Source organism: Oncorhynchus masou, chromosome 1 (genome assembly GCF_036934945.1).
Source record: "Oncorhynchus masou masou isolate Uvic2021 chromosome 1, UVic_Omas_1.1, whole genome shotgun sequence".
Lineage (NCBI taxonomy): Eukaryota > Metazoa > Chordata > Actinopteri > Salmoniformes > Salmonidae > Oncorhynchus > Oncorhynchus masou.
In genome coordinates, this window is record NC_088212.1 from 62,903,855 (window position 1) to 62,931,376 (window position 27,522).

Genomic DNA, 27,522 nt, shown 5'->3' on the forward strand with positions numbered 1-27,522 from the left:
GATGGGCGAGGTCTCCTGCCTGCATACATCACTACCTCCTGAAGCTCATTTTTCTTATTTAAGCAACAACCCAGAAAGAATAGATTTGCATTTTTGAGACGTTTCCCCTCTACTCGTAAACTGATTACTTTTTACCTCTTGGTGGAACGACTGTCCAGAAATTATTGAAAACAAATGGGGGCATTTTGGTTTATGGAGCTGGGCATATTAATATTATTTCTCCAGGTAAGAGTTTTTTTATTCTACTTTAAAAGTAACACAATGTAGGCTACGCCATTTACCTGGGAATACAGTTAAATTTCAATTTAAGGGGCTTTATTGGCATGGGAGACATATGTTTACATTGCCAAAGCAAGTGAAATAGATACTAAACACAAGTGAAATAAACAATAAAAAATGAACAGTTAACATTACACTTACAAGTTCCAAATTATTATGTCTTTATACAATGTTGTAATGATTTGCAAATAGTTAAAGTACAAATGGGAAAATAAATAAATATAGGTTGTATTTACATTGTTGTTCTTCACTGGTTGCCCTTTTCTTGTGGCAACAGGTCACAAATATTGCTGCTGTGATGGCACACTGGTATTTTACCCAATAGATATGGGAGTTTATCACAATTGGATTTGTTTTAGAATTCTTTGTGGGTCTGTGTAATCTGAGTGAAATATGTGCCTGTAATATGGTCATTGTGATAGTATAATTGCATTTCTATGGAATTCTGGTGAATATTTATTTTATGACCTTGTGCAGTTGATTATAAATAATAAAACTGTTTATTTTATTTTTTCCTTTTGTAAGGCTTTCAAACCAGGGTTGTCGGAGGAGTCAAAATGTCTTCCAGGTTTCAATTCAGAAATGTACATTTTCAAAGTGGAAAGAAATCACTTACAAAGTGGCCAGAGTCTTGGAAAAGGTAAGAACTAACTAATGGTAGCTTCTTAACTGTCATACATTTTTGCCCTGTCTTGTGCTAACATCGCGTTCAAAACAACTGGGAACTCGGAAATCTCCGACTTCAGTGTGTTCAAAACTTGGGGGAAAAAACGAGCTCCGACTGGGAAATATCTATTTGAACCTTCAACAAAAAATTGCCCCGAATAATTCATGCTGTTCTGGAAGAAAAAGGGGTCTGACCTGGTGCTAGATTTACCTAATAAACTGGTGAGTGTAATTGAGCTTAGCTGAATAAAATAGAAAGGATACTTTTCCCATTCTGGACCGATTGTCACATATGAAGTGGCTATGTTAGGCATAAAAGTGATCATTTGAAACCAGTCCTATACGCTAGATTTAGAGTTATTTGGTAACTTAGTTGTGAACGATACAAACCTTTTTAGAATGTCTTAGAAATCAAACATACAAACTCAGCAAAAAAAGAAATGTCCCTTTTTCAGGACCCTGTCTTTCAAAGATAATTCATAAAAATCCAAATAACTTCACAGATCTTCATTGTAAAGGGTTTAAACGCTGTTTCCCATGCTTGTTCAATCAACCATAAATAATTAATGAACATGCACCTGTGGAACGGTTATTAAGACGCTTACAGATGGTAGGCAATTAAGGTCACAATTATAAAAACTTAGGACACTAAAGAGGCCTTTCTACTGACTCTGTAAAAGAAAGATGACCAGGATCCCTGCTCATTTGCGTGAACGTGCCTTATGCATGCTGCAAGGATGACTGAAGATGTGGCCAGGGCAATAAATTGCAATGTCCGTACAGTGAGACGCCTAAGACAGCCCTACAGGGAGACAGGACGGGGCAGCTGTTCGTCCTCACAATGGCAGACCACGTGAAACAACACCTGCACAGGATCGGTACATCCAAACATCACACCTACAGAACAGGTACAGGATGGCAAGAACAACTGTCTGAGTTACACCAGGAACGCACAATCCCTCCATCAGTGCTCAGACTGTCCGCAATAGGTTGAAAGAGGCTGGACTGAGGGCTTCTAGGCCTGTTGTAAGGCAGGTCCTCACCAGACATCACCAGCAACAACGTCGCCTATGAGTCACTGTAATCTCCATTTATCCCCCTCCTGAACTTCCTGTTCACCCATGACTGTGTGGCCATGCACATCTCCAACTCAATCATCGAGTTTGCAGATGACATAACAGTGTTAGGCCTGATTTACCAACAACAACAAGACAGACAGTTGTAAAACAAATGTGTTTGTGACAGGGGGCCTGATTATTTGTCACTCTGGACTTCAGCTTTACCACCTACATCTTTCTTTAATTTGTTCAAAACTTTGGTGACAACCGGCATCTTGCCAAAAGAGTGGTAGTTGCTGTACCTCTACCTACCTGATTCTCTAGTACCTAACTACAGTGCCTTGCAAAAGTATTCGTCCCCTTGGCATTTTTCTTATATTGCATGACAACCTGTAATTTAAATTGATTTTTATTTGGATTTCATTTGGAATCCAAGTGTCACATGATCTGTCACATGATCTCAGTATATACGATACACCTGTTCTGAAAGGAGTCTGCAACACCAATAAGCAAGGAGCACCACCAAGCAAGTGGCACCATGAAGACCAAGGAGCTCTCCAAACAGGTCTGGGACAAAGTTGTGGAGACATACAGATCAGAGTTGGGTTGTAAAAAATATCAGAAACTTTGAACAACCCACGGAACACCATTAAATCCATGAAAGAATATGGCACCACAACAAATCTGCAAAGAGACACCGCCCACCAGAACTCACAGACCAGGCAAGGAGGACATTAATCAGAGGCAACAAAGAGACCAAAGATAACCCTGAAGGAGCTGCAAAGCTCCACAGTGGAGATTTGAGTATCTGTCCAAAGGGCTACTTGAAGCCGTACACTCCACAGAGCTGGGCTTTACGGAAGAGTGACCAGAAACAAGCCATTGCTTAAAGAAAACAATAAGCGAACACATTTAGTGTTCGCCAAAAGGCATGGGGGAGATTCCCCAAACATATGGAAGTAGGTACTCTGGTCAGATGAGACTAAAATTTTGCTTTTTGGCCATCAAGGAGAACGCTATGTCTGATGCAAACTCAACATCTCTCATCACCCCAAGAACACCATCTCCACAGTGAAGCATGGTGGTGGCAGCATCATGCTGTGGGGATGTTTTTCATCGTCAGGGACTGGGAAACTGGTCATAATTGAAAGAATGACGGATGGCGCTAAATACAGGGAAATTCTTGAGGGAAACCTGTTTCAGTCTTCCAGAGATTTGAGACTGGGACGGCGATTCACCTTCCAGCAGGACAATGACCCTAAGCATACTGCTAAAGAAACACTTGAGTGGTTTTAAACCTTTAAATATCTTGGAATGGCCTAGTCAAAGCCCAGACCTAAATCCAATTGAGAATTTGTGGTATGACTTAAAGATTGCTGTACACCAGTGGAACGCATCCAACTTGAAGGAGCTGGAGCAGTTTTGCCTTGAAGAATGGGCAAAAATCCCAGTGGCTAGATGTGCCAAGCTTATAGAGACATACCCCAAGACACTTGCAGCTGTAATTACTGCAAAAGGTGGCTCTACAAAGTATTGACTTTGGGGCGGTGAATAGTTATGCACGTTCAAGTTCTGTTTTTTTGTCTCATTTCTTCTTTGTTTTACAAGAAAAAATATTTAGCATTTTGAAAGCGGTAGGCATGTTGTGTTAATCAAATCCCCTAAAAACCCATTTTAATTCCATGTTGTAAGGTGGCAAAATAGGAAAAATGTCAAGGGGGGTGAATACTTTAGCAAGCCACTGTATCAATAGAATGAGCAGAAAGCAGAAGTGGGTACAGTGGCATTCATCCAGTTCAGTTTTACTTCTGAAAACCACACTTCCATATCTTTCTCAACCACACATTTCTTGTTTTGTGTGTCATTGCACAATTTGTGCATAACATTTAGTCAGTTCATTAGGCTGGAAAGAGGTGTATTGATTTGTTTTTTAAAAATAATACTCAATCAACTTCTTTTGTCAGCGAATAGGTGCATAATGACACATTCAGACCTCTTTGTAGAGCTAGGTCTATGCCTCAGGATGTTTATAGTAGTCATGTGAAACCAGATGTTGCTGCCTGCCTGTCCTTGAGTCTCAACCCAGGGCTGGGCAAGTCAACTCTGCTCTCTGTCCACACAGGATGATTCTAGTAGACTACTTGTATACCATGACAGCTTAATCTCCACCTGGTACATTGTATATTGTTCTAAGTTGGACAGTACTAGTTATACATGTCATGTTAATAGTTACATGAGGATATGGGTCAATTTACTCCTTTGCAAGTCTGACATGTTGTGGGTTTTTACATTGTGCATGTAATAAGCCCTGCATAATGTCTTTGCAGCAGATCAGAGCTGCGATCATGAGGCGACTAAGCCTAGGTGTTTTAGAAGGCCATTTTGCTGCTTCGTTACTATGACCAGTATTCCATTTATACATTTACTGAGAGAGTCTGTGGTGGCTCTTATCAGTTTCTCTCAAGAAGGCACTGATGGAATATGGCTCCTGTTATGAATTTGAAATGAATGCAACAGTGCTTTAAATCTGCTCCTGTTGTTGAATTGCTTTCAATGGTTACTTTTTAGGCCCACTTGTATTATGGTTGCGATATTATTTTTTAAATGATATCCTCTGACCGCCTTTCTCTTTGACCTTGCAGTGGTTTTTGATGACTGCACCAGCCGTACCAGCTTTCTCTTTCACTCCGAGGATTCACGCTTCAAAGTAGATGGCGACGGGACGCTGAAACTGAAGAGGGGGCTGACTCTGCATAATGGACATAAGGAGTTCTATGTCTCTACCCAGTCCAGGGGCAAGAAGATCACGGTTCCAGTCAGAGTGCTGCATGAGGCCAGACATGGCCACCACCACAATCACCATGAGATGACCACCCAGCCCAAGGTATATGACTGGTTAAATTAATGAGACTATGGTGTCCCCTAGTGGATAGATGGGAAACTGCATCTCTGGAAGTGTTTCAATGACATGTATAGCTGGAAAAATTCTGTAATTGAAACAGATTTTTTTTTTCAGGTCAATTGAAGTTTGATGGCAGTTTCTGTAAAATGCTCTATGTATTTGGGTGCTGTAAAACCATAGACTTGATATTTCATGGTTTTTGTTTCAATTCCACAGCCAGAAGAAAGTCTGTCTCTACCTGTTCTGAACTTCCCCAAGTCTTCAGGAGGTCTGAAAAGAAGGAAGAGGGACTGGGTCATTCCTCCCATCAACGTCCCAGAGAATGACCGATGCCCGTTCCCCAAGAAAGTGGTGCAGGTAAGTGTCTTGTAGGTTAAGGAGCGTTTTTCCGTTACTCTAATATCAGCGTTGGACATTTCGTCATTAACGTGAATTCTATTATCCTTGTAAACCAGATCAAGTCCAGCAATGATAAAAAGGTGAAGATCCAGTACAGCATCACTGGCACTGGGGTAGACCTACCTCCTGTGGGACTCTTCACTGTGGACAAAAACTCTGGAATACTCTATGTGACCCAGCCTTTGGACAGGGAGAGAAAAGACCAATACATTGTACGGTTTGCATATCCTAATTTTCTTCCCTTGACTTAATTGAAAACTGATTATATTTAGTTTTAAAGTAATGTTTGTTACTTTTCTCTCTAGCTCCTAGCCCATGCTGTTGCAGTGGGTGCAGGTATAGCTGAGGATCCCATGGAGATCATTGTGAAAGTCATCGATATGAATGACAACAAACCTGTATTTACCCAAGATCCATTTACGGGAACAGTTCCTGAAGCATCAAAACCAGGTATGTTGTTCACACACACTCAGTATTTACGATGCTTAACAATGTTTTTTTAAGGAAGATTATGCTAGGACGATTGAGATTTTATTTTTTTCCTCACTCTGTTCAGGTGATGAGGTCATGCAGGTAACGGCCACTGATGCTGATGAGGAGGGCTCTGTCAATTCTGATGTCAGATACACCATTCTCAGTCAGGAGCCTCCACTACCAAGCCCCAACATGTTTGTCATTAACCCTGTGACTGGAGGGATTCGGGTTAACGCACCTGGGTTGGACAGAGAGGTTGGTCTCTTTTCAAATCAATAGTCTTGTCGATCATTTATTCCTTGTGTACATTCTACATCCATTACATTTGTGATTCTGATTTAATTTACTACTTAATTTGTTTCAGAAATTTACCAAATATACTTTGGCAATCCAAGCTGCCGATATGGATGGAAATGGCCTTACCAGGTTTGGCAAAGCCATCATTACAGTAACGGACAGCAATGACAACGCGCCACAGTTTGTGACGCCTTCGGTAAGCACATTTCTGAAGACAAATTTCAAATTGAAGACTTACAACTGTTTTAACACATAATGGAATTGCCCTTTCTTTGATGCTTTATAATCGTGCGTCTCTCCTTTGCAGTACACTGTGTCAGTCCCAGAGAATAAAGTGGATGCCTTGGTGGTGAAAATGCCAGTGACTGATGGAGATGAGCCTCACTCCTCTGCCTGGGCCACCACCTACAAGATAGTTGAAGGGGACCCTCAAGGCCTTTTCAATGTGTGCCCAGGCCCTAGCAAGCTGGAGGGCACCATTATGACAGTAAAAGTATGTTCAAATCCTCTCCTGTAGATATATTTGAGCTGCTACACTGGAGGTGCAGCAAAAGCAACCTGCTAATGTAGCTTTTTAGCTGCTTTTCTGGAATGGTATCCTGGAGGAAGCAATTTTCACTCCCCTTCGTATTTATTTGGACAGTGACGCTGAAATATTTTAATTTGACTCTATACTCTAGTGTTTTTTTTCAAATCAAATCACATTTTATTTGTCACATACACATGGTTAGCAGATGTTAATGCGAGTGTAGCGAAATGCTTGTGCTTCTAATTCCGACAATGCAGTAATAACCAACAAGTAATCTAACTAACAATTCAAAAAATACTATCTTATACACACAGGTGTAAGGAGATAAAGAATATGTACATAAAGATACATGAATGAGTGATGGTACAGAGCAGCATAGGCAAGATACAGTAGATGGTATCGAGTACAGTATATACATATGAGATGAGTATGTAAACAAAGTGGCATAGTTAAAGTGGCTAGTGATACATGTATTACATAAATATGCAGTAGATGATATAGAGTACAGTATATACGTATACATATGAGATGAATAATGTAGGGTATGTAAACATTATATTTGGTAGCATTGTTTAAAGTGGCTAGTGATATATTTTACATCATTTCCCATCAATTCCCATTATTAAAGTGGCTGGAGTTGAGTCAGTGTGTTGGCAGCAGCCACTCAATGTTAGTGGTTGCTGTTTAACAGTCTGATGGCCTTGAGATAGAAGCTGTTTTTCAGTCTCTCGGTCCCAGCTTTGATGCACCTGTACTGACCTCGCCTTCTGGATGGTAGCGGGGTGAACAGGCAGTGGCTCGGGTGGTTGCTGTCCTTGATGATCTTTATGGCCTTCCTGTAACATCGGGTGGTGTAGGTGTCCTGGAGGGCAGGTAGTTTGCCCCCGGTGATGCATTGTGCAGACCTCACTACCCTCTGGAGAGTCTTACGGTTGTGGGCGGAGCAGTTGCCGTACCAGGCGGTGATACAGCCCACCAGGATGCTCTCGATTGTGCATCTGTAGAAGTTTGTGAGTGCTTTTGGTGACAAGCTGAATTTCTTCAGCCTCCTGAGGTTGAAGAGGCGCTGCTGCGCCTTCTTCACGATGTTGTCTGTGTGGGTGGACCAATTCAGTTTGTCTGTGATGTGTATGCCGAGGAACTTAAAACTTACTACCCTCTCCACTACTGTTCCATCGATGTGGTTAGGGGGGTGTTCCCTCTGCTGTTTCCTGAAGTCCACAATCATCTCCTTAGTTTTGTTGACGTTGAGTTTTTACTTGAGATCCAATGTTTTATGAGGCGACAGTACACAATGTCACCTTTTTATTTGAGGGTATTTTCATACATATCTGTTTTAACATTTAGAAATGAAAGTACTTTATGTTTCTTGTCCCCCCATTTTGAAGGTGTCTTAAGTTTTTGGACAAATTCACTAATGGTGTATTAAACTAGTTAAAAGTTTAGTCCCGTATTCCTAGCATGCAATGACTACATCAAGTTTGACTCTACTTTGTTTTCGTTGTTTCTGATTATGTTGTGACCAATAGACCCTTTTACAGTTCATGACACACTGACGTCACACACAGTTGCACGCGACTCTTGGAGGCAGAGAAAGCCATCGCCTTCTGCGCCCATTCCTCATAGCCTAGATTTACATTTTTATTACTTCTATACAAAATAACCTTTTGGGGTTCTCATACGCTTACAATGATGTTTTGATTCTTGCTTGAACAGTCGCTAAGGTTATATTTGGTTGTGGTCATTGCAAAATAGCTGGAAATATTCTGTCATTGAAACTTTGTTTTTAATGTTAAGGTATGATATTTGATGGCAGTTTTTGTAAAATGCTCCATGTATGTATTTTGGTGCTTGTAAAACCATAGACTTGATATTTCATGGTTTGTTTCAATTCCACAGCCTGGAGCAAGTCTGTCTCTACCTGTTCTGAACTTCCCCAAGTCTTCAGGAGGTCTGAAAAGAAGGAAGAGGGACTGGGTCATTCCTCCCATCAACTTCCCAGAGAATGACCGAGGCCCGTTCCCCAAGAATATGGTGCAGGCAAGTGTCTTGTAGGTTAAGGAGCGTTTTTCCATTACTCTAATATCAGTGTTGGACATTTCGTCATTGACGTGAATTCTATTATCCTTGTAAACCAGATCAGGTCCAGCAATGATAAAGAGGTGAAGATCCAGTACAGCATCACTGGCACTGGGGTAGACCTACCTCCTGTGGGACTCTTCACTGTGGACAAAAACTCTGGAATATTCTATGTGACCCAGAGTTTGGACAGGGAGAGAAAAGACCAATACATTGTACGGTTTGCGTATCCTAATTTTCTTCCCTTGACTTAATTGAAAACTGATTACATGTAGTTTTAATGTAATGTTTGCCGTTACTTTTCTCTCTAGCTCCTAGCCCACGCTGTTGCAGTGGGTGCAGGTATAGCTGAGGATCCCATGGAGATCATTGTGAAAGTCATCGATATGAATGACAACAAACCTGTATTTACCCAAGATCCATTTACGGGAACAGTTCCTGAGGCATCAAAACCAGGTATGTTGTTCACACACTCAGTATTTACAATACTTAATGATGTGATGTTTTTGAAGGAAAATTATGCTATATTTTGCTATAATTATTTTCACTCTGTTCAGGTGATGAGGTCATGCAGGTAACGGCCACTGATGCTGATGAGGAGGGCTCTGCCAATTCTGATGTCAGATACACCATTCTCAGTCAGGAGCCTCCACTACCAAGCCCCAACATGTTTGTCATCAACCCTGTGACTGGAGGGATTCGGGTTAAAGCACCTGGGTTGAACAGAGAGGTTGGTCTCTATTCAAATCAATAGTCTTGTCGATCATTTATTCATCGTGTACATTCTACTTGCATTACATTTGTGACCCTGACTTAATTTGCTACTTCATTTGTTTCAGAAAATTTCCAAATATACTTTGGCAATCCAAGCTGCCGATTTGGAGGGAAATGGCCTTACCAGCTTTGGCAAAGCCATCATTACAGTAACGGACAGCAATGACAACCCTTCAGTAAGCACATTTCTGAAGACAATTTCAAATTGAAGCCTTACAACTGTTTTAAAACACAATGGAATTGTCCTTTCTTTGTTGCTTTATAATCATGCGTCTTTCCTTTGCAGTACACTGTGTCAGTCTCAGATATTAAAGTGGATGTGACTGATGGAGATGATCCTCGCTCCTCTCCCTGTTCCACCACCTACAAGATAGTTGACGGGGACCCTCAAGGCCTTTTCAGTCTGAGCACACGCCCTAGCAAGCTGGAGGGCATCATTACAACCGCTAAGGTATGTTGAAATCCTCTCCTATAGATATATTTGAGCTGCTACTCTGGAGGCGTGGGAAAAGCAGCCTGTCAATGTAGCTTTTTAGCTGTTACACTGGAATGATTTGCTGAAGGAATTATCTTGCACTCCCCTTAGTATTTATTTGGACTGTGAAGCTGAAACGTTTTAATTAGACTCTATACTATAGCATTTATTTACTTGAGATCCTATGTTTTATGAGGCGACAGTACACAATGTGACCTTTCTATTTGAGGGTATTTTCATACATATCTGTTTTAACGTTTAGAAATGAATGTACTTTATGTTTCTAGCCCCCCAATTTGGAGGTGTAGTAAGTATTTGGACAATTTCACGAATGGTGTATTAAACTAGTCAAAAGTTTAGTACTTTGGTCCCATATTCCTAATATGCAAGTTTGACTCTACTTTGCTTTCATTGTTTCTGATTATGTTGTGCCCAATAGACCATTGAGTTGTGCGCGACTCTTGGCGGCAGTAAGAAAGTCATCGCCACCTACGCCAATTCAACCTGGCGTATATTTAAATGTATTACTTTATTACTTCTAAACAAAATCATGTTTTAGGGTTCTCATACGCTTACAATCAGTGGAGATTTTAGCATGTACATCTTGGTGTGCAATCAAAACAAAAATGTGGGATGCATGCCACCAAAGCCACTACACAATACGTTAATTGTGCTATAACAGTGAACACGTTGTTAGGGCCTATCAGCGGAGCCTTGTCTGGCAGTGAAACAGTTCATTCAGCCACATTTACTGCCTTTAAAAAAATCAGGCTGACTTACTTAAACAAATGTGTTTTTTTACTGACAATTGAGAGGTGCAAACTATGGCATAAGGGGATGACAAGCGGATAAGAAGCAATCTGTAATTTCGATTAAGACATGAACGAGCAAGCTAGGACGAACATAGTCGATATAACTATTTGATCAGCACTTTTTAAATGTACAGCGACAGAATTCAGAACATGGACCGTTCTTATAGTGTTGTCCCTGTACACCAAGTCAGAACCGTATGATAAATAAAAGGGGCTTATAAGCAGAAAATGAAAGCTCTTATAATATTCAATGATTACATTTATCTAAAAACAGGTTATAGGCTACATGTGCACCACCAAGTCAGAACAGTAGGCGAAAATAAGAGGTGAAAATAGACCAAAGTTCCGGATTTACAATTCTGAGTTGGATGACCGTAAAAAACGTATTTTCCCAGTCGGAGCTGTTTTTTCCCCCCCGAGTTCCTAGTTGTCTTGAAATCACTAAAGTCACATTTCGCGTTAACGAGTTAACAGTTAGCACAAATCATGCTTCATTGACAGCATGGCCAATGTTGAATGTTTATAATTTTAAGCTTAGAAAAGAAAACCTTAATCCTGGACTTGAGACCACAAAGACCACTGGATAGCAGGCTAGTGATTGCTTTGTAATGCTTGCAGTTAGCCACTGATTCCTTCCAATCCACTCATTGTTGAATTTTCCATTTCAACTTGTTGTGTAATGTTTGGCCGATGAGCACCGTGTCATGTCTTGTTATGTCTGTTCCTGTCCTTTCTCTTCATTCTCTCTCTCTGCTGGTCTTTTTAGGTTACCTTCTCTGTCTCTCATTCTTCAGCTGTTCTACATTTCCTCTAACTAGCTCATTCACTCTTTCACACCTGTTCTCTCTTCCCCCTCTGATTAGGTCTCTATTTCTTTCTCTGTTCCTGCTACTTTCAGTGTCTGATTCTTGTTTGTGTTTTTTGATGCCAGAAGCAAGCTGTCGTCTCGTTTGCTTCCACCTTGTCCTGTCCTGTCGGAGTCTGCCTGGCAGGAGCATCCTGCACTATACTAACGTTCTTTTTGTTCCGCTGACAACGTTGGAAGAGGATTTATGCCATTCCTGTATTTTCATTAAAGAACTCTGTTTTCTGTTAAAACCGCTTTTGGGTCTTCACTCAAGTTCATAACACACTGATTCGTTTTATCTGTAATTTCCCTTCATATGACAAGGATTAAAAAGGATTTGCCAGTAAATTGTCAACTTGATTTATGATGATGACTGCTAGCTAAGATTTTGTAAGTATAATCAGTCCCATCAAAGCTACTGTAGATATAACATGATTTGTCATAATTGTATCTGTGGCCAATGACCTTGAGCCTTCTTGGATGGGCACTTCTAATGTAACTCTATGGCAGCACCCAAGGGGCTTGAATTTTAGAGCTCTACCCTTAGACTTGGAGATGACATAGTTTCCCCATGAGTGACAGAACACTGAGCCAATCACGGCGCAATGAGAGAACATTACCAACACCTACTGTACGCTCTGTATTTTCCACTGGCTGCCCCACCACCGCAGAAAGCACTGAGCCTGGCTGGAACACCTGCGTTTTGGAGCTGCCTTACACAAGAAAACAAATCAATTCATTTTTTTAAAACATTGTTTCCAAACTGATATGTTACACGTGTTAATGTTATAATAACATGCAAAACAGGCAAGCCACAAAAAAAACTGTCTTGCTTGGACAGTCGCTAAGGTTATATTTGATTGTGGTCTTTGCAAAATTATCTATTTTGGATGCAGCAGTTGTTAGCTAGAATGCTAACGCTCATTGATATAGACTGTAGCAAAAGCTAGCCAAAGAGCCATTTTACTGGTTGAAGTTTTAAGTGTTTAAAAAAAAAGTATAATGCAGTTGATTTGCGATGATGACACAAACATATTAACCAGGAATTCCTACGAGTCCAATTATAATCCAAAAGTAGTGTGAATTGCACTCGTAAGCAACATGTAGAGATGCTTTTCTTTTTCTGTCGTTCGATAAGAACTCCCCCTTGCTCTGCCACCAATTTGCACGCATCGCACTTGCAAAAATGTTTGCAAACACAGAAAGGGAAAGGGGGATACCAGTCAGTTGTATAACTGAATGCATTCAACAGAAATGTGTCTTCCGCATTTAACCCAACCCCTCTGAATCAGAGAGGTGTGGAGGGCTGCCTTAATCAACATCCATGTCTTCAGTGCCTGGGGAACAGTGAGTAAACTCCCTTGCTCAGGTGCAGAACAGCAGATTTTTACCTTGTCAGCTCAGGGATTCAACCTTTTGGTTACTGGCCCAACGCTCTAACCACTAGGCTGCCTGACACCCGAAAGGGTCTATAGAAATGAATGGTAAGTAATGTATTGTCATTTGGGAGTCTATTTCATTGTAAATGAGAATAGAACGCTTCTACATTAATGTGGATGGTACCATTATTGTGGATAATCAAGACTAAATCTTGAATCACGTTGAGTGAGAGTTCGATATCATACTCCTCACACCCCCCTCAAAAAAAGTATAACCTCCCCTGTTATTATTGGTAATGGTGAGACGTTAAAGAATAGAAAGGAAAGGGGGAAGCCGAGTCACGTTAGAATGTTTTGGGGGTATGATCTTTATGTTTCTCACTCATATCATTATTCACGATTCATTCAGGATTATCCATAATCATGGTAGCATCCACATGAATGTAAAATTGTTCAGAAACATTTTTATTTACAATAAAAGTGATTCTTATTGACCATTAATTTATATTGGGCACAACATAATCCAAAACAAAACCAACACACTGAAAATGCATCCAACAAGTTTGTAGTCCCTAAAATAAACGTTACAGTATGTACTGTCGCTTAATATGAAACATTTGATCTAAAATGCTGGAGTGTAGAGCAAAATAATGTTTTGGCTACGCTGTCCAAATGTGTAGGGGGAGAGTATGTCTGAAGGATTCCTATGCTGATGGGCTTTTCTGTTCTTTCAACACAGCCGCTTGACTTTGAGAAGAACAACAAGTACACTCTGCTGGTCACTGTGCAGAATGAAGTCCCATTCGCAATCAGCCTGCCCACCTCCACTGCTACTGTTGTAGTGAATGTGGAGGATGTGAATGAAGCTCCAGTCTTCACCCCAGTGGAGAAGATTATCAGGACACCTGAGGACCTCCGTGTTGACAGTGACCTGGTTCTCTACACCGCCACAGACCCAGACACTGCAAGGAATCAGAAAGTCACGTAAGATTAGAACATCATTTACAATTTCTTATGTTTTGTAAGATTTGAAGAGGAAAACATTTTTCAAATGACGACTGTACAGGTTGTAAGCAATGTTTTTTATGTATTCTTTTTACATTTACTACACAGACACAAGATACGCAATGATCCTGCTGGATGGCTAAGTATCAACAAAGACACTGGGCTGATCAAAGTCAAGAGCCTCATGGACAGAGAATCCACTTTTGTCCAAGACAACAAATACTCCGTTATTGTTCTGGGCATCGACAACGGTATTTAAATGTTCCCTTTTTCTAATGTTAATATTTAAAATGTTATAAATGACCACACCATAAACTTGACCCTGAGTGACAGTGCTCTAATTTGGATATGCAGATGAAATCCCGGCAACTGGCACTGGCACCCTTATCATAGAGCTGGAGGATGTGAATGATAATGCTCCAACCATCGACGAGAGTGTGATCAGGGTCTGCAACAAGGAGTCCTCCCCACAGCTGCTGTCAGTCACTGATAAAGACAGCGTGGGCTTTGCTGCTCCATACACCGTACAGCTTCAGGGGTCGTCCCATTCTAACTGGACTGCCAGAATGAACGACACAAGTATGTATTGATTTTTCCCAGACCTACAGTACTTTTCCCCCCTTTAAAACAATTGCGTTGTTAAATGTTACCTGTTTTCCATTTCAGAGACGGGCATTATCCTGACACTGAAGACTGTGTTGGACAGTGGAGATTACATGGTTGTCCTGAGAGTGTCTGACAACCAGGGCCTGCACCATGACAGCACCATCCAGGCCTCCGTGTGTGACTGCAAAGGAGCGGATGTTCAGTGCACCGATAAAGCTGTAACAGGCTTCGGCCTCTAGCATTCTGGGAATTCTAGGAGCAGTCTTACTACTCCTATGTAAGTTGTTCATTTGTTTAACCCGGAACTAAAGTGTTTAGTCAGTGCTGTCTTTGACGTGTACATATGTAATTGTTAATACACAGTGATGTACTAGTGTTTTAAGGCCCTGTGTTTATGTTGTGCTCCAGTGTTGTCTCTTCTGCTGCTCATGTTCCTGAGGAAGAGAGGTGGTGAGAAGAAGGAGCCTCAGGAGGACGATGTCATCTACGACTATGACGAGGAGGGAGGTGGTGAGGATGACCAGGTGAAAGGGACTCACCTGACTAGCTCAGAACAAGCCCATTAGGTTGTCCCTATAAAGACTATCCTTAAGCATGACGTTTCTTTTACTGAAAGCCTAATCAGCCTTAGGATTTTTTTGTTAACTGAGATTAATTAACAAGCTCAATAATTGCTTTTAAAAATGTTTGATAAAACATCTAAGTTAGGGCATTTTTTATTATAATCAAATAGTTTTTTCTTTCTTGCTTCTGAAGAGTGAATTATGTATAAAGGATATCCCTTTAGTACAATGATGGACATGTGATGGTTGTCATTTATTTAATAAAACTAACATTTATTCACTGCTGAGGTACTAGATGGCGATGATTGACTGGAAGAGGTCTGGGTCGATGATTGATGGCATTTCCTCATACGCACAAAACAGATTGTACAAGCTGTAGTTAAGCAAAAAGGCCTGAGGGGTGTGGTATATGGCCAATATACCACGGCTAAGGGCTGTTCTAGACCTCAGCTGAATCTGGTGATGAAAGGTGTGGCTGTTGAACAAGTTGAGGAGACTAAATCACTTGGCGGTCGCTTAGATTGTAAAGTGTCATGGTCAAATCATATGGTTGTAAAGATGGGGAGAGGTCTGTCTGTAATAAAGAGATGCTCTGCTTTTTTTGACACCACACTCCAAAAAGCAAGTTATGCAGGGTCTAGTTTTGTCTAATCTTGATTACTGTCAGGTTGCGTGGTCGAGTGCTGCAAGGAACGACGGCTAAGCTACAGTTGGCCCAGAACAGAGCTGTGTGTCTTGCTCTTCAATGTAATCAGAGGGTTGATATAAATACTCTGCCAGTCTCTCTTGGCGAAGAGTTGAGGAGAGACGGACTGAATCGCTTCTTCTTTTTATAAGAAACATGAATGTGTTGAAAATCCAAAGTTGTTTTGCGTAGTCAACTTACACACAGCTCTGACACACACACACTTACCCCACCATACATGCCACCAGGGTTCTTCTCACAGTCCCCAAATCCAGAACAAATTTAAGAAAGGATACAGAATTATATAGAGCCATTATCGCATGGAACTCTGTTCCATCTCATGTTGCTCAAATAAACAGCAATCTGGTTTCAAAAAACAGAACGCAAAACCTCACGGCACAATGACTCTTCGCTATTTGATCTAGAAAGCAATACATACAAACTGTGTGTGCAATTTAAAAAAATCTATGTATGTCGTTCTGTTGTCTATTAATGTTCTGTGTTGTCATGTTTTGTGTGGGCACAAATATGAGTAGCTACTGCTTTTGCAACACCTAATGGGGATCCTAATAAAATACCAATCAGCGGGGCTCGAACCATCCAGTTTATAATGGAGATTATAGATTACGTTTAGACTCGTGCATGGCACAATATGCAATTTGTTTAGTCGTACACTGTCCCATGGGGCAGGGCTTTGGTACCACCGATCCCTGGGGTGTTGCTGGGGGATCTTAGTGGAGCCTGGCAGATGCATTTCTCAGCATATCCTGGCTGGAGCCGTCTCGGCCCATCCTTCACCTTTGTGGTACACTCAATTTATACCAACAGAATTCTTTAGCAGCAGGACACCATGGACCCGGTCAACCATGGACAACTTCTACAACTACTTACAGACCCAGAGGATGAGGACGGTAGACAAACACAAGGCTCGGCTCCAGACGTGATCTTGACCTCTGTCGCCGTTGTCCATGACGTGTGCGTCAGCTGACGCCGCAGCAGCTCCTAACTATAGCCACTGTGACACCACAAACGACTCCTCTCACCCTATAAATACCCTGTAGCCAGAGCAAGAGAGGCATGGACCTGATCATACAGCAGCAGACAGGTCAAAAATAGAGGCAGTGGGGCTATTTCTGACCCAGTGTGAATTGGCCCTGGCCAAACTCTAGCTCCTGGGGTGGGCTGACGAGGGCCTACAGTCTCTATCAAAGCCAACCTTATTTGTCACATGCGGCGAATACAACAAGTGTAGACTTTTGCGTGAAATGCTTACTTACTAGCCCATAACCAACAGTGCAGTTCAAGAAGAAGAAAATATTTACCAAATAGACTAAAATAAAAAGTAATAATAAAACGTATGTCTGCGCGAGTGAGTTGGTTTTCTCCAATTCCATAGAGCTGTGCCTCTCCATTTCCCTTTGGAACAATCCCTGGGCCTGATCCAGGGATTCACCTGCCATTAATCCTCCATTAAATATAAGAATGAGTGTGAGTTGTTGTCTCAACCTGGCTCGTGGGAAGGGACAAAGAGCTCTTATAGGACCAGGGCACAAATAATAATATAATAACAATCAATCATTTTGCTCTCTATTTAGCCATCTTACATATAAAACCTTATTTGTTAATCAAAAATGGTTAATACCTTTATTTAACTAGGCAAGTCAGTTAGGAACAAATTCTTATTTTCAATGAAGGCCTAGGAACATTGGGTTACCTGCCTTGTTCAGGGGCAGAACGACAGCTCGGAGATTTGATCTTGCAACCTTTCAGTTACTAGTCCAATGCTCTAACCACTAGGCTACCTACCTCACCACAGATTAATGAGAAGGGTGTGCTTGAAAGGATGCACATAACTCTGCAATGTATGGTCATATTGGAGAGAGTCTCAGTCATTTTCCACACAGTCTGTGCCTGTATTTAGTTTTCATGCTAGCGAGGGCCGAGAATCCACGCTCACATAGGTACGTGGTTGCAAAGGGCATCAGTGTCTTAACAGCCGATTTACCAAGGCAGGATACTCTGAGCGCAGCCCTATCCAGAATTCTGGCAACAGCTTCTGATTAAATTCAATTGTCATAGAACCGTTTGTTGCAATTTAGATGAGGTTCTCTTGTTCACATATCGGTAAGTGGACTGGAGGCATGGCATGAAAGGGATAACAAATCCAGTTGTTTGTGTCATTCGTTTCGGGAAAGTACCTGCGTAATTGCGCACCCAGCCAGGTCAGGTGCTTCGCTATATCACATTTGACATTTTCCGTAAGCTTGTTCATTTGCATACAAAAAAAAAATCATACAATGATGGAAAGACCTGTGTGTTGCCCTTGTTAATGCAGACAGAGAATAGCTCCAACTTCTTAATCATAGTCTCAACTGTCAAGATTCAGATCATTCCGGCGAGAAAAATGTCACCTAGATAGTCCAGACATGTGAGAAACCTGTAAGCGGTCAGACAAGTGAAAATGATGGTCAGTAGAGAAAATTTAAGCTCGTCTCTCAATTTAAAAAAAAAGTCAATACTTTGCCCCTTGATAACCAGCGTGCTCCTGTACGTTGTAAAAGCATTACATGGTCGCTGCCCATATCATTGCATAATGCAGAAAATACAAGAGAATTCAGGGCCTTGCTTTAACAAAGTTAACCATTTTCACTGTAGTGTCCAAAACACCTTTGAAGCTGTCAGGCTTCCCTTGGCAGCAAGAGCCTCTCGTGGATGCTGCAGTGTACCCAAGTGGTGTCAGGAGCAACTGCTTGCACGCGCGTTACTACTCTACCATGTCTTCCTGTCATGGTTTTTGTGCCATCAGTACAGATACCAACAGATCTTTACTACCAAAGTCCATTTGATGTCACAAAGATGTCTAGTACTTAAAAAATATCCTTACCTGTTGTCCTGGTTTCCAGTGGTTTGCAGAAGAGGATGTCTTCCTTAATTGACCCCCGAGGCTCATTTTTCAAATTGGCATGTTTCGTTTCTAAATGTCTGGGCAAGAGTGATGGAAGGTTTCATCGATTTGTGAGAGTTCTTTTGCACATAACACACTGTGGCTTAGGAAAGGCACTACTCCCAATTTAAGTGAACCCCAAATCAATGTAGTTCTCAACATACAGTATTTGCGCCTCTTCGATGGTCCAACGTCCCTGTCGCTCGGTGCTTTCCCGGGTAAGGGGGCAGTAGCTCATCGGCTGCATCAGATTCACAACTGTCAGTGTCCATGCTAGCCGGGCTAACAACAAATGTAGAATTACTGATGCTAGCATTGGATGTGCTCATGGAAGCAGAACAACTTGTGTGTCGACAGGTGCAGGTGTAGTACTGCTGGTAGTAGCAGTTCGAGCAAACGGAATGAGCAGCAGCTATGTTTGGCTACATACCTACGGTTAGTGGAATTCCAGCGAGAGAGAAATGGTTAATGTGATTGATGTTAATTATTTGACTAGGCTACTTGTATTTGACATTGTGTTATTTCGCTGAACACTCGATGGTTTAATTTGATTTTTGGCAGTGAAAAGAGGATACTCAGGTGAGAAAAAAAAACAATACCCAAATGTATAGCCCTGTTGGAAAATCTAAATGGACTGTGAAAATGTGAATCACATTTTTATTTGGCGTACCAACAACGACATTGCGCGTACCCATAGGGGTATGCATAACCCCATTTGAAAATAGCCAGTGTAGAGCTTTTATTTTGATCAGTTGGTGGTAGTGATGAGAATCTACTGTAGGTTAGTGATTAGATAGTATTAATGTGCGTTAGATAAAACTTGTGACAGCTATCTTACAATAAACTCACGTCACAGACCCAAAACATTACAAAAATCATGAAAAGCACACGTATTCTAGAGAAGAGAGGTGAAGGAAGATAAATCAGTGATTTGTCTGTAAAATGTTTGTTGAATGTTGAAGTACAACGGACTTTTAACAGAATTAAATTAGTCTGTATTTCCGTCAGCAGACAAATTAAAATTTTATTGGTGTTGTATCTGAATATCAAGCTCTTGATTAAAGCTCTTGCAAAAGTATTCAGGCCCCTTAAATTTCTTTACATTTTGTGTTACAAAGTAGGATTCAAATGTATTTGTCATTTTTTGTCAACAATCTACATAAAATATTATATAATGTCAAAGTGGGAGAAAAAAACAAAAAAATGCATTTAAGATAAAACATTCTTAGCTAAAATATAGTCGTTGGACAAGCCTAAATGAGTTCAGAAGTAAAATTTGGCTTAATAAATCACATAAGTTACATGGTCTCACTCAGTAAGAAATAATAGTAGTTGACATGATTTTTGAATGACTACCCCTTCCTTTGTCCCCCCTACATACAACATCTGTAAGGTCCCTCAGTCAAGTATTGAATTTCAAGCACAGATTCAACTACAAAGACCAAGGAGCTTTTTGAAAACCTCATAAAAGAAGAGCAGCGATTGGTAGATGGGTAACAATAACAAATCAGACATTCAATATCTCTTTAAGCACGGTCAAGTTAATAATTATGCTGTGGATTATGTATTAAACCACCCAGACTCAAAGATACAGTCGTCCTTCTGAACTGAGCTGCAGGACAGGAATGAAACTGCTCAGGGATGTCACAATGAGGCCATTGGTGATTTTGAAACAGCTAGAGTTCAATGGCTGTGATGGGAAAACTAGGGATGGATCAACAACATTGTAGTGACTCAACAATAATGACCTAAATAGTGAAAAGAAGAATACAAATAAACATTATGAAAATATTCCAAAACATGCATCTAAAGTAATACTGCAACAACAAAAAAAAACAGCAAAGGAATACACTCTTTGGCCTAAATGCAAAGCCTTTGGGGCCAATTCAACACGTCAGTGAGTAACTGTCTCATTATTTTCAAGCATGGTGGTGGCGGCGGCATGGTATGGGTATGCTTGACATCAGAAAATACTGGAGTTGGTCAGGATAAAAAGAAACGGGATGGAGAGAAGCACAGGAAACAGCCTAGAGGAAAACTGCTTCAGTCTGCTTTACACCAGATACTGGGAGATGAATTCACCTGTCAGCCAGACAATAACCTACAACACAAGGCCAGATCTACACTGGAGTTGCTTACCAAGAAGACAGTGAATGTTGCTGAGTAGCCAAGGTACAGTTTTGACTTAAATCTGCGATAAAATCTATGGCAAGACTTGAAAGTTGCTGCCATGATCCAACATCTTGACAGAGCTTGAGAATTGTTTAACGAATAATGGGCAAGTACTGCACAACCCAGCTGTGCAAAGCTCTTAGAGACTAACCCAAGAAGACTCACAGCTGTAATCAATGCCAAATGTGTTTAATGTATTGACTCAGGGAGCTGAATACTTATGCAACAACTATATTTTAGTTATTTCATTTGTCTGAATCTTTAAAAGAAATGTTTGAATTCTTCTTCCACATTGACATGAGTATTCTGTGTAGATTGTTGACAAAAAAAAAGAAAATTCAAATCAATTTTAACCCCACTTTGTAACACATTAAAATGTAAGGAAATCCAAGGGATCTGAATAGGCACTGTATCTATTTTTAAACTGGTTTCCAATAGGTCGATGTGGCATGGGGTCATACAGTATCAGTCTATTGGAAAATCTGTATCAATGAAAAGTGTTAAAGACCATCTGGTAATAGATCCATTTAGAATAGCACTGTACATTAGGGATAGTACCTACAGCCTTTAGACAAAAGAGGAATCCTGTATCGGCACCAGATTTAAGATTAGTGAGTGGATCAAAGTTGACATTTTCCCAGTGTATGTTGGCCTATCAGCGTGTCATGGACATACCTCGACTACCTACATCCACATGCCGCCATGGCAACATTGTCAAAGCATGAGTGCATGCAAGCTCAGCTTTACTTATCCAGCCAGGTTGGGATATCCAGCCGGGTCATGTCTATATGGATATTACTACAAACGTTTAGGCCTATAAATACTGGCTAACCTGTTTATAATAAGCATGCCACTACTCCATTGCTAGTATCATAGTAATACAATCCCATTTGCCACTTATAGCCCCTGGGAAGACAAAGTGGGGCTATTTTTAGTCTATCCAGCGGATGCTATCTGGCCTGGTGGGATATTTTTATGAACGACCTCAGCACAGCCTTGCACCGATTCAGATTTGTAGAACATTTTCCACAACAGAGTGTTGGGCATTTATAAATATATCTTGTTCCTGTAGCTCCCTGACACACTTTGTATGAATGCTATGTGTTGCATTTGATACCAAAACCCTGCCACTATGCTGCTGTGGATTAGGGTGGAAGGATTCGGGGGGGGGGGTAATTTATATCTGTCCACTTGTTGTTGGAAAAAAAGCCCTGAAGTCCTCGAAAGATGCAGCTTGGTAAAATGTAGAGGCCCATCAAAATCAGCCAAAGCCCTATTTTCTATCTGTTATCTGAGATTGTTTTCAACGAAGGGGACTTGCTTGTTCACCACATTCACATTCCATGCCCTGACCTTTAACCCCAAAGTACAAGTTGTCCCATTATTTAAAGGAGTCCATCTTCAGAGTGATAGTAACTGTGAAACACCTACCATGCTAATTCTATTGTACTTACAAAACATGTTTTATTTGTGCCTGAAAATTATACATTAACATGATCTGAAATATAGTATCACTGCTAAAGATTGAGTATGTGTGCACTTTTGATGATAATCAAATGCAGCTTTGTTCAAATACATTGTTTCATATGAAAGCTCACCAGACAGAAGGGTATTTCTGCATGATCCCTCACCATACCCTCCATTTAGTCTCTTTGCCTGTTTCTTTTTTTAAATGCCTACCTGGTTAAATAAAGGTGACCAGTTGAGAACAAGTTCTCACTTACAACTGCGACCTGGCCAAGATAAAGCAAAGCAGTGTGCCACAAACAGAGTTACACATGTAATAAACAAACATACAGTCAATAACACAAAAAGTACAGTGCCTTGCAAAAGTATTCGGCCCCCTTGAACTTTGCGACCTTTTGCCACATTTCAGGCTTCAAACATAAAGATATAAAACTGTATTTTTTTGTGAAGAATCAACAAGTGGGACACAATCATGAAGTGGAACGACATTTATTGGATATTTCAAACTTTTTTAACAAATCAAAAACTGAAAAACTAGGCGTGCAAAATTATTCAGCCCCTTTACTTTCAGTGCAGCAAACTCTCCAGAAGTTCAGTGAGGATCTCTGAATGATCCAATGTTGACCTAAATGACTAATGATGATAAATACAATCCACCTGTGTGTAATCAAGTCTCCGTATAAATGCACCTGCACTTTGATAGTCTCAGAGGTCCGTTAAAAGCGCAGAGAGCATCATGAAGAACAAGGAACACACCAGGCAGGTCCGAGATACTGTTGTGAAGAAGTTTAAAGCCGGATTTGGATACAAAAAGATTTCCCAAGCTTTAAACATCCCAAGGAGCACTGTGCAAGCGATAATATTGAAATGGAAGGAGTATCAGACCACTGCAAATCTACCAAGACCTGGCCGTCCCTCTAAACTTTCAGCTCATACAAGGAGAAGACTGATCAGAGATGCAGCCAAGAGGCCCATGATCACTCTGGATGAACTGCAGAGATCTACAGCTGAGGTGGGAGACACTGTCCATAGGACAACAATCAGTCGTGTATTGCACAAATCTGGCCTTTATGGAAGAGTGGCAAGAAGAAAGCCATTTCTTAAAGATATCCATAAAAAGAGTTGTTTAAAGTTTGCCACAAGCAACCTGGGAGACACACCAAACATGTGGAAGAAGGTGCTCTGGTCAGATGAAACCAAAATTGAACTTTTTGGCAACAATGCAAAACGTTATGTTTGGCGTAAAAGCAACACAGCTCATCACCCTGAACACACCATACCCACTGTCAAACATGGTGGTGGCAGCATCATGGTTTGGGCCTGCTTTTCTTCAGCAGGGACAGGGAAGATGGTTAAAATTGATGGGAAGATGGATGGAGCCAAATACAGGACTATTCTGGAAGAAAACCTGATGGAGTCTGCAAAAGACCTGAGACTGGGACGGAGATTTGTCTTCCAACAAGACAATGATCCAAAACATAAAGCAAAATCTACAATGGAATGGTTCAAAAATAAAAAATAAACATATCCAGGTGTTAGAATAGCCAAGTCAAAGTCCAGACCTGAATCCAATCGAGAATCTGTGGAAAGAACTGAAAACTGCTGTTCACAAATGCTCTCCATCCAACCTCACTGGGCTATGTTCATGTTTGAATCCTGAAATGTGGCAAAAAGTTCAAGGGGCCGAATATTTCGCAAGGGTGCAGTGATCTGTGAGTGATCTCGTTCTACTTCATGATTGTGCCCCACTTGTTGTTGTGAGCAAGGCACTGTATATATACAGTGTGTGCAAATGAGGTAAGATAAAGGAGGTACTCTGACAGCTGGTGCTTAAAGTTAGTGAGGGAGATATGATTCTCCAGCTTCAGTGATTTTTGCAATTCGTTCCAGTCATTGGCAGTAGAGAACTGGAAGGAATGGCGGCCAAAGGAGGAATTGGCTTTGGGGGTGACTAGTGAGATATACCTGCTGGAGCACGTGCTACGGGTGGGTGCTGCTATGGTGACCAGTGAGCTGAGATAAGGCGGGGCTTTACTTAGCAAAGACTTATAGATGGCCTGGAGCCAGGGGGTTTGGCGACAAATATGAAGCGAGGGCCAGCCAACGAGAGCATACAGGTCGCAGTGGTGTGTAGTATATGGGGCTTTGGTGACAAAACAGATGGCAATGTGATAGACTGCATCCAATTTGCTGAGTAGAGTGTTTGAGGCTATTTTGTAAATGAAATTGCCGAAGTCAAGGATCGGTAGGATAGTTTGGATGATTTTGGATGATTTTGGCACTGGTAGCGATCGGTTGAAGAGTGTGCATTTAGGTTTACTTGCATTTAAGAGCAGTTGAAGGCCACTGAAGAAGAGTTGTATGGCAATGAAGCTCTGTAACGGCTGTTGGAAGCAGATGACCAAAGCGCAGCGTGGTAAGTGTCCATGTTAAATTTATTCAATAACTGAACACTGAAACACAAAGTAAACAAAAGAACAACCGAAACAGTCCTGCCTGGTAGAGACACAGAGACAGAAAACAACGACCCACAACTCAAGTGGGAAAAACAGGCTGCCTAAGTATGGTTCTCAATCAGAGACAACGATTGCCAGCTGCCTCTGATTGGGAACCATACCAGGCCAAACACAAAGAAATAGAAAACATAGAACACAAAACATAGAATGCCCACACCAACTCACGCCCGACCAAACTAACATAGAGAGATAAAAAAGGAACCAAGATCAGGACGTGACAGTACCCGCCCCTTGCAGCGGGCCCCGAATAGACCGGAGTGACAGGAGGGAGACTCTGGCAGCGCCGGAGTGACAGGAGGGAGACTCTGGCAGCGCCGGAGTGACAGGAGGGAGAGACAGCCTGGTCCTCGGAGGAGGCACACGATAGACCGGGCCGTGGAGGCGCACTGGAGGTCTCAAACTAAGGGCCTGCACAACCCGTCCTGGCTGGATGGTGATTTTAGCCCGGCAGATGCGGGGAGCTGGGATGTAGCGCACTGGGCTAAGAACGCGTACTGGGGACACCGTGCGCTCCACCGCATAACACGGTGCCTGACCAGTACGACGCCCGCCACGGTAAGCATGTCTTGAAGAGCTGTAGCGCAGAACTGGCACAGGATGTGCAGGGCTAGGGAGGCGCACAGGAGGCCTGGTGCAGGAGGCTGGCACAGTCTTCACCAGATGGCTAGCACGCACCTCAGGATGAGTATGGAGAGCTGACTCAGGTGACATCAAATCCCAGACACGCTCAGTCGGGCGGATGTCGTGCCTCATGCACCAACACAGCAACTCCCTCATTACTCTCTCCTCCAATCTCCCCATTAACGGCATCAGTGGCCGACCCATGCCTGGTTCCCAGGCCGCAGTATGGGGTTGGATAGGGAGGGGGTTCAAGGGCCAGGTGGGGACAGGGGAGTGCTGAACTACAATGGTGGTCGCTCAAGGGTGGAAGATTACTACGACTGATGCACTCAAGATTAATAATTACATATTTTATGACAAACGGCAAGATGAGTCATTATTTTTTATGACATAAGTCTGATGTAAAATAATTAGATTGGTGTATTTGCAAAATCAACCTAAGCCTTCTTTCTTCATTATAAGAAAGGTCACTGTAGTGTCTTGTCATTTCTTTCTCTTCGGGTGAGTGAAGTGTTTTTTCTTGACGGTTTTCACACACTATGACACCAGTCACCTTTAAACCTGCAGAGGGGAAACACAGAGGATCTTAGAGATGACAACGGGTCATGAGGAGAATGTTTTCAATCAGTCAACCACTGTGTGTGGAGTTTGAAAGGTCTTTATAACTTTGAGATATGCTTTGAGATATGCAGTGCATTCATGTTACTAGGATATTACAGTCACATTGGCAATAGAACTGCTCTAGTCCTATCTAAAGAGACTCTGCCTTTGTGGTGCTGGCAACGTCGCCCAATTAAATTGTTTTGGAATGTGGTAAAAACAACAACCTTGAAAACCGAGAAAAGACACAAGATATGCTGTTCTGTGTTCACCCGTGTGTTCCAGGTGGTCACTATGGACGTCACAAAATGTGATCAGAGTACTCTTCCTCAGACTCCTCCTAGTAACTCAGTGCTTCTAGTACATGTTGGGAGTGGGACCTCTGGCTGAGTTGTTCACAGACCCTCCAGACAGAAAGACCCTCCTGACAGACGGGCAGACAGACCCTGCAGACAGAGAGTTTCACGTGACGTAAAAACAGAGGCACTGAAAGGGAGGGAATGAACCGATTCCTCTTTGAAAAGCTAATTAACTGCCTTTAAAATTCAACTCACATGACAAATATAACTTATTGCTTTCTTCATTCACACCTGGACTGGAGGTTAGGACAATAGAATAATATATTTTTCCAAAACATGGCCAAACCCCCATTACACATTATTCATGTCCTCATTATCATGGCTAAGGTACAAGTACCCAGTTTCAGGTAAAAATGACTCCAGGTGACAGAATGCAGTGAAATCTCTCATGCAGTGACTCACTCAGGTTGATCCAGTGAACGGTACGGATCCCCATATTTATCTAGTAGCCGAGCGACTGATGTCACCATGGGGCAGGGTTTGCCGCCGAGTTGGCCTGACAAGGTTTCCATGCTTTGGGATGGCATGCGACAAAATTCATCTGGACAGGTGAGGTGTTCCCAGCCATTCGCAAGGTTTACCATTTTCAATCAATCTTTTAAATAACACAATGTGTTTGTAATTGATAGGTTACCTCCTACACTTTGTCAAATAACATTTTATTTGTCGCATACTCCAAGTTCACCTTACAGTGAAATGCTTACTTATAAGCCCCTAACCAACAATGCAGTTAAAAAAAATACAAATAAGAATAAGAAGTAAAAGGAACAAGTAATTAAAAGAGCAGCAGTAAAGTAACAATATAGAGACTATATACAGGGTCATTGTCCTGCTGGAAGGTGAATCTCCATCCCAGTCTCAAATCTCTGGAAGACTGAAACAGGTTTACCTCAAGAATTCCCCTGTATTTAGCATCATCCATCATTCCTTCAATTCTGAACAGTTTCCCAGTCCCTGCTGATGAAATACATCCCCACAGCATGATGCTGCCACCACCATGCTTCACTGGGATGG

The 27,522-nt window shown here is 41.6% G+C and overlaps 1 protein-coding gene across 1 annotated transcript in view; it reads left to right on the plus strand.

Moving 5' to 3' along the window:
• The first annotated feature begins 63 nt into the window (after positions 1 to 63).
• LOC135540417 (uncharacterized) overlaps positions 64 to 27,522 on the plus strand; it is a 61,904-nt gene continuing 34,445 nt past the window's right edge. The window contains 21 exon segments of the mRNA XM_064967076.1: positions 64 to 225; positions 805 to 919; positions 4,646 to 4,887; positions 5,122 to 5,262; positions 5,361 to 5,516; positions 5,610 to 5,754; positions 5,861 to 6,033; positions 6,143 to 6,271; positions 6,383 to 6,568; positions 8,504 to 8,644; positions 8,743 to 8,898; positions 8,995 to 9,139; positions 9,241 to 9,413; positions 9,523 to 9,633; positions 9,744 to 9,908; positions 13,710 to 13,954; positions 14,084 to 14,226; positions 14,330 to 14,554; positions 14,642 to 14,813; positions 14,815 to 14,858; positions 14,990 to 15,138. Of these exon segments, the coding sequence (XP_064823148.1) occupies positions 175 to 225; positions 805 to 919; positions 4,646 to 4,887; positions 5,122 to 5,262; positions 5,361 to 5,516; positions 5,610 to 5,754; positions 5,861 to 6,033; positions 6,143 to 6,271; positions 6,383 to 6,568; positions 8,504 to 8,644; positions 8,743 to 8,898; positions 8,995 to 9,139; positions 9,241 to 9,413; positions 9,523 to 9,633; positions 9,744 to 9,908; positions 13,710 to 13,954; positions 14,084 to 14,226; positions 14,330 to 14,554; positions 14,642 to 14,813; positions 14,815 to 14,858; positions 14,990 to 15,138 (3,207 nt within the window). The 5' untranslated portion in view covers positions 64 to 174.